Source organism: Artibeus jamaicensis, unplaced genomic scaffold (assembly GCF_021234435.1).
Source record: "Artibeus jamaicensis isolate MK-2021 breed Jamaican fruit bat unplaced genomic scaffold, CSHL_Jam_final contig_387, whole genome shotgun sequence".
Lineage (NCBI taxonomy): Eukaryota > Metazoa > Chordata > Mammalia > Chiroptera > Phyllostomidae > Artibeus > Artibeus jamaicensis.
Genome location: NW_026521812.1, coordinates 19,867,972 through 19,881,202, shown reverse-complemented (window position 1 = coordinate 19,881,202; position 13,231 = coordinate 19,867,972). Strand labels below are relative to the sequence as shown.

The window sequence follows — 13,231 nt, the reverse complement described above, 5'->3', positions numbered from 1 at the left end:
TTGGCAACAAGTGGCAGGGCCATTTAGTGACGTCCCTCAGCCCTCTCTGTTTCATGGAGCAATTTACGGGGGATGAATGGTTTACTCTGGGCTCCAGGCCAACTAACTGGCCCTGGGGAAAATCATTCTCACACCCACGCCTGATGTACACACACCCTGCAGCCCCCCAAATAAAATCCTTACACTCAAGGCAGCAGCAGGTTCTTTCATTGCTGTCTCTGGGCTACAAGAATCAAAGAGCGGAGTGGACGTTTTCCTCTGAGAACTGGCACGGGGCCGAAGGAAGGAAACGCCGACTCCAATTCAAGCATGTATTAATCTCGGGAGAAGTGGGGGTGGGGAGGGCAGAGTTGGCTGAGGATTCACTGGGAGAGCCATAAATTTTGTCTCTTATTCCAGCACAGAGATTCTTCCTTTACAGTGCCGCCTACTCCTATTTCTCTTTTAAACGAGTTTGGATACTGAACAATCACTTTCTACATTCTCAAGTTCAAAAATCTCCCAGGAAAGGAAGAAAGGGAGTTTTTGAGTGAAGCTGGGTGAATCATTTATGAGGAGTCTGGTACTAAAACAAATCAACAATTCTTTACCTCTTTTCTTTGATACTTTAAATATTGGAAAGATCAACTCATATTTTTTATTTTTTAAGAATTGTGTGTCGTTAAAAGACACAGTGATCAGTAAATGCTGCTGTGGTCTACTTTTAAAATAATGATCCTGTTTGACCCTGAACCTAATCATGAGGACACCGTCCAGGAGAAGAATCCTCAAGTCAACCAGCCTGGACTTACCAACATGTCACTGTTCTGGAAAACGTTTTCTAACAAAGGTGGTAGTGGTAACAGGCTGTTCTAGAATGAAAGAGTTTTAAGAGATAGGACAAGCAAATAGAATGTAGGCCCTTATACCTTGATTCTTGATTGTGGTGATGATATTGTGAATATGAAAGAGAAAATTTTTTCTTAAATGCCACATGCTAAAGTATTTAGAGACACAAATGTCTTGATGTGTTTAACTTATTTGTTTTAATCAGCAAAGGGAGGGAGGGCAGCGGGGGGGGGGAGAAAGAGAGAGAGAGAGAGAAAGAGAGAGAGAAAGAGAATAGAAGATAAAAGTTAAACAAACACACTTTAGCCTAAATATTGAAAAGCTCACATTGGAAGAATTCCCTGTTGCTTGTGGTTCACAACCAGGCAACTCCATGAGCTTGCCATTTGGCCTTAGAGTATAAATCAGGCTATTCGGACGTATCCTAAAGGTCTGCCTGCGGCCTGACTTCCACTCGAGTCCCAGCGAACAGGAGGAAGAGCTCTGCTGGCTGAGAGGGTGTGTCAGAACAGATGAGCTTCTCACAGGTGTCCCTTACGGAAGTAGTCCAAATTTGTTCCTCTCAATTAAATTTTCAATCAATGCCTACACCCACTTCATCTTATTTTTAATTTAATCTGCAAATAAGATGGCATTTGCATTTTCTTGAGTAACTTTGTCCTTTCAATTACTTCTCATTTCCATTTCTAGAATCTCAATTATGTTATGATACATTCCACAATAATTGCATTGTAAAAAGTCATGAACCATGATAATAGGGGGGCGATTCATTAAAAAATTCCCTCACTGCCTATTCATAGTGAGACCTTGATTCATAAATTTGAAAGAAAAATTCCATGACCATCAGAGGTAGTGGAGAACCTTTGTGTTTTAATAGGTCAGATAGTCTAGGGTACTTGGCCTGCTTCGTATTTTGAACATGGTTTTAAAGCAAGCCTTTGGGGTTCCTTACTTTAAAAATATCCAATGTAGTTGGATATAAGTTCACTTAAAAAAAAGAATCTCAGTCACAAATTTGATCATTCCACTCTTGTTGGGTCATTGTTTTTGAGTATCCAACAGTGAGTACACGGGTCCATAAAAATTAACTTCAGTAGCTTTTTGGCAAGATAGATAACATTCAAGTTGTGCCCCAATTCTTTGGTAGTTTTGAAAGACTCTTCTGTCCATCACTTGGTCTTTTGCCACTTGTACTTGAAGTATCAATATTCTTCTTCCAAAAAGCACCTCTAATTTGACACCACTTCAACAGGAGCCTCAACAGTCCATTGCTGGGCACTGTGCTGTGCGTGCAGTGGGGAGCTGGAGGGAGGGTAAAACGCGCCCTCTAGGCTGCGGAGGAGCCTGTGAGCCAGCAGGGAGCAGACAATGCACGTGCACCATCATTCTTATGTTACCCAGATCATGGTATGCTGCATGCGGGAGTTACAGAGCGTCCTGTTAGCTTCCTTATTCACTGTTTGAACATAATGAAAGGTTCCCTCTTTGTGATTCAAATGCCCTTTTTTCCCCCACATTAAGAGTAGTGCAACTACACATTAAAACTATGGTTAGTAGGGCTGCCAGTTTACAGTGTGAGTTTCTTGAGCCGATTCTACATTGTATTTCATACCTTCAGCATCTATCGAACTTTGTTGTATATGGTAGAGCCTTGAAAATTATTGTTACGTAAAATGAATGGATAGATGGCTAGATGGTGAGTGGTTATCGAGAAAGCCTGGATGTCTATAAATTCTTCTAGGATCAGGTGGACACAAGCTTGAGGGTTTGGAGGCCTTTGATTTCAATGTGTTACTGATTTTGCTTTGTAAATCCAGGGATAAGATCCTTCCCGTTGCACATAAAATTCATGAGTCTATATCTTTTGTAAGACTGGCTGCATAGTCAGCTGAATATTAATCATTCTAAATATAGTTATTCTTTACATATTAAAGATATATTTATTGCGTACCTTTTATGTGTTAAACATCATGCTGGTTGCAGGACCAGCTACGTAATTTGCAGGTCCCAGTTCAAAGAAAAAATGTGGAGAGCCCCTTGTCAAAAAATTAAGAATTTTAAGACAGTAACAGTAGAGCACTAAAACAGGTGCAGCGTCTTTCCAGACCTTCTCTGCGTAGATGACACATCCGTGGAGCTGACCCTGGCCAGGGGCTCAGGATGGAAGAGTGAGCAGAATCTGCTCTTGTCTTTGTGAGACTCACAGTCTACTAGGAGACACAGATCATACACAAATAATTGCATTAAATAATTTTATTATTTGGTAATAATAAACACACAATATTAGTAAGAATCCCACGCTAAGTGCTTCAAAGGAAAAGAATAAGATTTTATGAGGCAGTTTATCAAAGGAAGGAGATGTAGGCTCGGGCTCAGGGAAAGCTTTGTTTAAAGGATGAGGAAAAATGAACCAGGGATGAAGGGAAAGAGGGGTCTCTTAGGCCAAAAGAGTACACACTGAGACGTGCCAAGACCCTGGCAGGAGCAGCTTGGCCCGTCACAGAACTGAATGCAGGATCCTGTATGGACAGTAAAGGGGGAGAGTGGTAGAGCTAAGCTGGAAGATGTAGATAATGTCCAGACACCGGGCAGTGCATGGCCTAGGAAGGCACCGTGGCCTGTATCTTAAGGACCATGGGTATCCACTAGAGTTTTAACTAAGGGGCAGGGAATGGTGGGTCTCAGGAACAGAAAGACTGGAAGGGGGATAGAGTAGATGCAAGGCCACCAGTTAGGAGGTTGTTGTGGCCATTGGGGCCAAGAAAAGAGTGTCTTAGCCTGGGTGGGTGATGGAGGTGGGGGGAGGGGTGGCTGGCTGTGAGAGCTGAGCGATGTGGGCAAGCACACGTGGAGGGAAGGGGAAGGCAGGCGGCTTGGAGGGTTTCGGGCTTGTAGGAGCATGATTCTGGCAGATGTTTAAAATTAGGAGCCCAAATGACATTTTGCTTAGTCTTGCCCTTCCTGAAAATGATTCAGAAAGATGACGTCAATAAATACGCAAAGCATGAGAACAGATGAAAAACATCCCTCATCGTCTCACTTTGGGTGATTTCGTTCTGTTCCTTGAGGAGTGAGAGGGGTAGATGGTCGCAGGGAGGGGTCTGAGGCCTCCTCTAACTCTGCAGGAGCTGGTTTGTTCTGAAATGTTGGCTAGTCTGGAGGGGAAACGAATGGCCGCGATAGCTGAAGCACAGGTTTTTGGCCTTATTCTCCATGACCTAAGGGACAACCTTGCCTTTGCTAATGTTAGCTCTCCTTAAAATGGGAGCTCAAACGGCTTTTGGAAGATCTGTAGCAATCTGAAAGCTCAAAAACAAGTCTTTCTTGTTAAAGTTCTTTACAAAAAAAACAAAGCAACGTGAAACAGCTCATTCCTTTGATATAACAAATTTAAAAAACTTGTAATGGAGACCTGTCCATCTTTCAGGCTGAGGAACAAGAGAGCGAGAACCAATGTGAACAAAATTGGCAGCAGGAGTGACACCTCCCTTCTCTTCCAAACCCTTGCTCTCCTGCCCTCCAGGCTACTGTGGCTGTTTCTCTCCCACTGCTTCCCTTTCCGAGGGACTGAGTTCTTACTTATCCACTCAAGGAATTGTCCTACATTGTTATTCCACCCTAATTTTTACAAGACCATGCCTGTCATCTCAGAGAAAGAATGTATTTGGAATGGTGGCATTTCAGGCTCTCTGCTAATGCACAGTGCTTCTTAGCAGCCAGCCAGCACCTTGCAGATTAGGTCTTACCCAGGTGTTGCCAGGATTAGCTACAGCTTTTGTGTCAACTATGTACTAGGCACAGATTATAATTGCCTATTAAATTGAAACCCAGTGGTAAACGAGAGGATCAAAAAACTGGTACATTTACACAACGGAATACTATGCAGCAGAGAGAAAGAAGGAACTCCTACCTTTCACGATAACATGGTTGGAATTGGAGAGCATTATGCTAAGTGAAGTAAGCCAAGTAGTGAAAGACAAATACCATATGTTCTCACCTATAAGTGGAACCTAATTAACAAAATAAACCGGCAAACAAAATATAGCCAGACAGACATTGAAATTGACAACAAACCGACAGTAACCAGAGGGGAGGGGAGAGGGAAATAACATGGGAAAGAAGGGAAAGGGACATAAATGAACATGAATGAGGGACCCATGGATGGAGGCAAGGTGGGGTGGGATTGAGGGTGGGAGGTGGGTGTGTGTAGGATGGGGGAAAGTGGTCATGAGAAAATGGAGACAACTGTATTGGAACATCAATAAAAAAAGAAAAGAAAAGAAAGCCAGTATTCAGTTAGTAGTACTAGTGACTTGGTGAATTAAATCCATAATGGAATTCTATTTGAATTTCAAAATCTCTTCTCCCAGTGACCTATCAGAATTGCTAACAGGCTCAGCTAAGAAGCCTGTGCGTGACAGCCCAGCATTATGTGTTATCTCCTTTCCCTTGGCCCCGCTGCTGCAGAGGAATGGCCAGAAGCTGATGAGAAAATAGGGGAGGGTGGAACAATTGTAGACTCTTGATATTTGAACAACTGATGCCTGATAGATAAAAGGAGAGCAAATAATACAGACTTGTATGAATATTTTCTTCCCTTTCCCATATACATAATTCAGTCATCTTAACTAAAGTTGTATGTTTTTGAGTTTGAATTTTTAAAATAGCCCCGAATACCTTTTTGTCTGTTCTCTATGATGCTAAGAAAGGTGATTATAAATTTTATAAATTGATTTGTCCCCAACGAAACAATTTTTCATCTAATTTTACCCTATTGTTCCTGACGTTCCTAAAATTTGTCATCCTGGGGCCCTCAATGAATCTAACAGCATAAATGTGCATCTATCATTTTTATTTTTAAAAAATATTTATAAAACTTCCCACAAGCTAAAGGCAAGTAATGTTCACTGACTGGGTTTCTACTTGCCACCATGGTGAAGATCATAAACAATGAAGACTGGGGCTGCAGTTCCAGCAAATACCCGGTAGATGGCGGTGTGCAACACGGATTCCGGAGCATTTCAGCAACTGACTGAGAAAACATTTGACTCTGGATGTGAATGCTTTATCCAACCCAGTCAGAGAGGAAGAACTTGCTTTTGCTGAATCAGTACAGTAAACTGCAGTGACCTGAACTACGTTAACACTAAAGGGTGTTAAGCTCTTAAATTTAGTATAAAAATATGTACTTTAAAACTTTTCTTCAATAGCTGGCATAATCTTTGTTAAATGATGTGCTGAACACCCTATGCTTCATATTTTATTAATTCCTAGAACAAGATCACTCTCAGTAACCTACAGATAACCCTCTTGACATTTCAGAAACACATGCTGAATCTACCAGGACTTTGTGTTTTGATTTTCCAACATTATGGGGACACTAATTTGGGCTTCAGTGTGCACTTGCAAGGCCATGTTCAATTGTCAGCTGTGTTTTTTGATTACTTTGAAACATTTTTGTATTCTGCTTTGACTGGTGTGGCTCAGTAGGTTGAGCATTTTTCCACAAACCAAAAGGACACCTGTCTGATGACTGGTCAGGGCACATGCATAGGTTGTGGACCAGGTCCCTCTCTGTAAAAATACGTAAATAAAATCTCTAAAAAATAAAAAATAAAACATTTTTATATTTTTGAATAATATCTCACCCAAAACTTAGTTATCACTTTCTAATAGCCCCAAAGGGTATGCAAGATTAAATTTTTTATTTCAGAAGAGACAGGTATCTGGGTAGTTTTGCTAAAAATTTTAAAACTGTGATTATTGAATAAACAAAGAAACAATTTCTAATGTACTGCTCACTATTTAATACTAGCAAAGGAGAACTTGGTTCACATGGGTAACAGATATTTTTTTTAAAAAGAATTTCCCTAGAATAGGAGTCTTGAGGAAGAGATGTTATATGTAAATTGTATACAGCCCTTAATTACACTGAGATTTTATAATTTAAGTACTCACACCCACATTCACACGTGGTCAGTCTTCCTTCCTGTCTGGATTTGTGTCCTTAGATTGGGGGCTTTGCTCTGACCTCTATTTGGCCGTGTGTGTGGCCTGCCTGGCCTTTCCCACTTGGATAAATATACTACATCATATTTATTTTTCCAGACTTCTTTGTCCATTTAGATTTCAGGACTCTGGCCAATTCCACAATCTCCTGGAACTCCTAGCTCTGGCTTTTCCTGGCCTGACTCACTGCTGGTACCCAAGGCCCTTAAGGCTGCATTGCTTGGCATTCTCAGAGTTTTCTCCACTGGACTGGAGGCCTTTGGACTCCAGAATTGGGCTATTGGTCTTTGACCCAGAATTGGTCTTTTTCTTCACTGTCTTTGACATAACTTTTTGCTTTTCTTCTTCCTCCAAATGCTGGTGTTTTTCAGAGTTCTGCCCTAGGCCCTCCTTTCTCACTCTGTACAGCTTTCATGGGCCATGCCAATCACTTCTCCGTCTCCTAGCTACCATTTGCATTTACATGCTAATCCCTTCTGCATCCATGTCTGTAGCCCAGATCCTTCTGAGTTCCAGAATTACAGAAACCTTACATTACATTTAGATGTCTTGCTGGCACCTATCGCAGGAGCAAGGGGTACATTATTTGTGGTAGGAACACCTGAATTAATAAATAAATTCATTACAAACTATCAACTCATCCTTGTTAGACACTCCCTAGATAGTCATGGTTAGTCATAGATAACTGAAACTGTTTTAGGTGGGAGGAGGGCCTAGATAGGAAAGAAAGGTTATACCAGTTTCCCCATTCCTTTCACATAGATTAGCTGACATTGCTTTCAGAGGTCTTTGATGCTATTTTAAGAAATGAGCATTAGGCCTTCTGGTCAAGACAGAGGCATAGGTTGCTTTGCTTCCTCCCAAAACCAAAAAAAAGGGGACAATAACAAATTTAAAAACAAAAAACAACTAGAATGCCATAAAATTGAACTGTATGGAAGTCCGACACCCGAGGAGTTAAAGAAGAAACATTCATCCAGAGTGGTAGTATTGAGAACTGCCCTTCGGATTCCAGAAGCTGTAACCTGCCCCATGGCTAAGGCTGAGTGAGACAGCTTGGGGCCATAAGCCACTAAGGAGATAAAAGCTTATCTTCCGGGCAGGGGCACCACCTCCACCCCCTTTACTTCACCCTGCTTGGCCCTAGGCAGGTGACTAGTTAGCCAATGACAGGTAAGATTCCTCAAGGAAGGGATGGCCTAGGCAGGCACGGTTGTGATGGGGACATCAGGGAAGCACTTTTGGGGACCTTCACCCCTTGGCTTTGACATGGCCTGAGTCCTCATTCTGTCTGTGAGAAGTCTCAGAATCTCTGGGCTGCCTTACTTCCCCCACCTGACTTAAGCCTGAAACGAGGACAGAGGGCTGTGTGGCCTTAGGCAGGAATGGGCGGTTCCCCAGGGTGATCAGGCCTATGAAAGAATGCATAAAATCCTGTGAAATCTGCTTTGCTAAGAATGCCCTCAATTTTCTGATAAGGGTCCAAACTTAAAATGAGTTTTTTTCCTAAAGTTTTATGGCCTTTTTAGCTCTCTGACCCTTACTCAGAATAAGCCCTCATAGTTCTTGGAATGTTATCGATTGTTTAATCATTTCTGCCTGACAATGATTGATGAGCTTTACCTTTATTCCTGTGCAAATTAAACCCAATTAAAGCCCATTAAAGAACTTTCTGAAGGTATGAAGAACATATCTTGGTACTTACTCTCAACGTCGACGGCCAGGGATGGGGCTCTGTGGGAGGAGCCCCCAAGGTAGGAGGGGCAGAGACAGGAAGCCTGGGCAGAAAAAACTCACGGCAATGGCAAGGTGGTGGCTGGTGGACTGGGTGGTCCTACATTCTCATGTGGATAAACCAGGAGGAACAACTGGGGAGCCAGATAAACTGCACAACCCAGGATTCCCGTGTGGGGAAATAGAGCCTCAAAAATCTCTGAATGAAAACACCTGTGGGGGTTGCAGTGGCGGGAGAAACTCCCATTATCACAGGATGGTTTGTCGGAGAGACCTACAGGATCCTAGAATGTACACAAACCCACCCACCTGGGAATCAGCACCAGAAAGGTCCTGTTTATTTTGCAAGGCTCTTATCTTACTAGCATGTGTGAAAGTCCATTTTATTTTTAATCAGGAACTTATGGAATTGAACTTATTTTGTGACTTAATTTTACCTCGTAGAAACATTAATAAAAATTAAAAATAAAAAATCTTCATGTACATTTTTATTGTGTTGTACTGTGGGTATTAAGATATTATAGGGATGGGGTTGGGAAGGTGGGTGAAAAAATTCAAGAGATTAAAAGTACAAATTTGCAGTTGCAAAATAATCACAAGGATGTGAAATAAAGCAGAGGAATATGGTCAATAATATTGCAATAACTACATATGATGTCAGATGGGTACAGGAGTTATGGGGGATTACTTCCTAAGTTATATAAATGTCTAAGCTCTATTCTGTACACCAGAAACTAATATAATATTGAATGCTGATTGTAATTAAAGAGTTAAAAAAAAGATATCACAGGTAGTGGATCCAAGTTGGCCAAGAAATAGGTTTAACTTTACTTAATTGGATTAGAGGATTTACTTGATCCAATAAGTGGGGTCAAGACCCTGATTGTGGGTGGAGACTAGGTCTGGAGGACTATAAAAACACAGAGCCTCTGTTCTCAAACACTCTTCAGAGGGAGGCGAAGCTCAGGAGAGGTGGAGGAAGTTCGGAGTTCAGACCTTCAGCACCCTGGCTGAAAGTCCCTAATGTAAGGTAAGGGATCGCTTCTGTCTGGGCTGGTTCGCCAGCCCCACTTCTCTTTGCTACAATTACCTTTCCAATACCTTTACTCTTGGATTTCGGGAGAGAAAGAATTCACCTCATTCAATGCCATGGAAGTTTACTCACTTTCCATTCTAACATCACTATTTAAATTTTTACATATTAACTTTAGGCCATTTTTTAGAGGTACATGTATTTTTCTGTGTTTTCAACTACAGTGTATGTTTTTAAAATAGTTCCTTTTAATTTTCTGACATTTTCTTCAAGTCTTTTCTGGGTTTTCACTTTAACATACCTGCCACTTTCAACAGCTGTGTTATAATTAACTGAATCCTTTCATTATTATATAGTCAGATCGTTTTCAATTATTTGGGAGCATAGATAACATTGCAAAGAAGTTTTCAAAGAGGTAGCATTTTTTCTTTTGCAAAATTGTTTTCGCAGATTTTTTTCAAAAAATTTTTTAAATTTAATTATTTTTCAAGTAGTTTTCTGCCTTTTACTCCCTTCCCAGCCCACCCCCTGTGCTCCCCACCTCCCTCCCATTTCCATCCCCCTTAGCTGTTGTCCATGTGTCCTTTATACTAGTTCCTCTAAATTCCTCCCCCTTTTCCCCTGAAATTCCCTCCCCTCTCCCCTCTGGTTGCTGTCCCCTATTCTCTGCATTTCAGTGTCTTTGTTTTTATTTTGCTTGCTTGTTTGTTTTGTTTAGCTTCCTGCTAAAGGTGAGATCATATGGTATTTGTCCCTCAACCCCAGGCTTACTTCACTCAGCATAATGCTCTCCAGTTCCATCCATGCTGTCGCAAAGGGTAGGAGCTCCTTCTTTCTTTCTGCTGCATAGAATTCCATTGTGTGTATGTACCACAATTTTTTGATCCATTCATTTACTGATGGGCACCTAGGTTGCTTCCAACTCTTGGCTATTGTAAATTATGCTTCTATGAACATTGGGGTGCATAGGTTCTTTTGGATTGGTGTTACACCATACACCAAAATAAATTCAAGGTGGATTAAGGACTTCAATATAAGCTGTGACACCATTAAAGGCCTAGAGGAGAACATTGTTAGAAAAATCTCAGATTATTTCACGCAGCAACTTTACTGATACGTACCCTAGAGCAAGGAATATAAAGGATAGAATAAACAAATGGGATCTCATCAAAATAAAAAGCTTCTGTGTGGCTAAAGAAAACAGTATTAAAATGAAAAGACAACCGATTGTATGGGAAAACATGTTTTCGTAGATAATCTTGAAAGGTGGGTTAGGCAAGCACATTTACATTGCAAGCACGGTTTCAATTTGCCGGTGTAGTTTTTTTTTTGAAATGGTGATAAGGGGATTTGAAGAAGAGGTTATCTCTGTTGCTGCTCAGCCAGGCCCTGTCAAGAAGTGGGGGCTTCCAAAGACTCCATGTTGCACTCGGTAGATATCCTACCTCTGGTTATACAACTCTGTGTGGCTCTGGAGTCTAGCTGAGGCTGGGAGCATGGAAGGCTAATAAGGATTCATGAGGTGAAGATGAGTTCAGGGTGCTCTAGTAATCCAGGTTTTCATCCTTAAAACCAGTTCTATGATGGGCATATCATTTATTTTGCAGTGGTTTTGGCTAGTTGTATTCACATAGGATACTTTTCTTTGAAATTTTGAGGGCTCCTTAGAGTCACTTTTCTGTGATGAGTAGGGTAGGATTGGCTTTATGGTTGTATCTAAATGTGGAAATTCTTTTTCTTGGACTGCAGGTAACCTACAAATGAATGCTGACAGGGGCAGAGACTGTACTCCTAGCGCCTATCAAAGACCCAGTTGGACTGAGCTCCCAGAGATAAAACTTCCCCTGGAAGTCTCTAGACAAGGTAAACTGCCATGCTTGAAAAGATGATGTCCACTTTCCTATTTCTCTATCGTGATCACCTAGATTTTGGATTGTTTTTATAGCTTCTCTCACAGATTTTGCCTTTACTGTGATCCTCTGGTGACTTAGTGTCACTCATGTATAAGCTATAGAAAGATTTATGTTATTTAATTTTTGTATTGGTTTTAGGTCCGGCCTGATTGTTGAAGAGCAGATACTGTACTGAGGGCTCCTCATTGCTCCCAGAAGACCCTAAAGGACCACTGGAGCTCAGTTGACTGCTAAGGAGTGACCTTGAGAAGCCATGTTTGCAAGACTGCGAGACGAAGCCACCTGTTCAGTTTGTCTGGAAATTTTCAACTGTCCCATTTCTCTCTCCTGTATGCACATGTTCTGCTATAACTGCATGCAACTTTGGTTGCAGGAAATGAAAGATCTGAAATTAACCTGCCCCGTATGTCGAGGAGAAAACCAGAAACCACCTTTGGAAGAATGGCAAGTTAGTGTACTCTCACTTCTCATCAGACAGCACCATTTCCTCCTGGACCAAAGTCTGTGCATGACAGAGAGGCTCTTGAAGTTCCAGGAGGATATGACTCTGGACACAGTCACTGCTAACTCCTGCCTTGTCCTCTCTGAGGACCTAAGGAAAGTCCACTGTGGGAAGATCTGCCACAACTCGATGGAAGATCCCCAGAGATTTGCCGGTATGGCCTGTGTCCTGGGCACCCCATGCTTTTCCTCTGGTCGCCATTACTGGGAAGTAGAAGTGGAGGAGGGGAAGGAGTGGGCTCTGGGAGTCTGCAAGGAATCAGTCGACAGAAAGAAGAAGAGCAGCTTCTCCTCAGAGCATGGTTTCTGGACCATTAGCATGAAGGCAGGAGCAATATACTCTGGCTCCATCCCAGACACCAGAATTCCTGCAAACCCTGGCCTTAGACGCATAGGAATTTTTCTAGATGTTGAGATGAAAGAGATCAAGTTTTTTGATGTTAGAAATGATACCCTTATCTGTACTCATAGTGAATTGTCTTTGGACCCTTTGCGTCCATTCTTTTGTCCTGGGTTGCCCGGAGAAGAAGACAGTGGTGGCCTACTGAGCATTTGCTCATGAGAAATTCACAATGTTCTTTATGTTCTTGGGAGGGAGACTAGCTCCTCTCCCACCCTCATACTCCTAAAAATGGGTTTGATTTCAGTGGCTATACTTGATTGTGTAAAGGCCCAGATGATGTTAGGTGGGCTGGACCAATGGTTTTCAGTCCTGACTTTTAGTTACAAGTGCAGGAGAAACTTAAAAAATTCCCACATCCATGACCATACCTACACCAATCAAATTAGAATCTCTGGGGATAAGACACAGACAGTGACACTTTTCTAAGTTTACTAGGTAATTTCAATGTGCAGCCAGGATTAAGGAACACTGGACCAGAACACTGATTTTAAAACTTTATTGTGCATCAGAATTTTTGAGTAAATTCAGTGGGTCTGGGATGGAGCCAAAGGATTTGCATTGTAATAAGTTCTCGAGTGAATGAATGCTGGTGGGGACCACACGTTGAAGCCAGTGGACTAAAGGACAAAATATTTTAATTTAATTCTTGTTCTAAATCAAATTAAATCTCAGTTTAAACTTAATTTTGTATTTAAGTGTCTACATTAAAAACAACCCCTGGAACTGAAGAGAAGGGAGAGAAGAATGAAGGGGGGTGGGTGACTATGGGGATAACTTCCTCCTGAGTCCCCCCGAATGCCACAGATGAGG

General features: G+C 41.7%; 1 protein-coding gene across 1 annotated transcript; it reads left to right on the top strand.

Moving 5' to 3' along the window:
- Nucleotides 1-11,770: 11,770 nt before the first annotated feature.
- Nucleotides 11,771-12,580, top strand: RFPL4B (ret finger protein like 4B). Its single transcript, XM_037131200.2, has one exon. It carries the CDS (start codon nt 11,771-11,773, stop codon nt 12,578-12,580), a length of 810 nt encoding a protein of 269 aa, XP_036987095.2.
- Nucleotides 12,581-13,231: the final 651 nt, after the last annotated feature.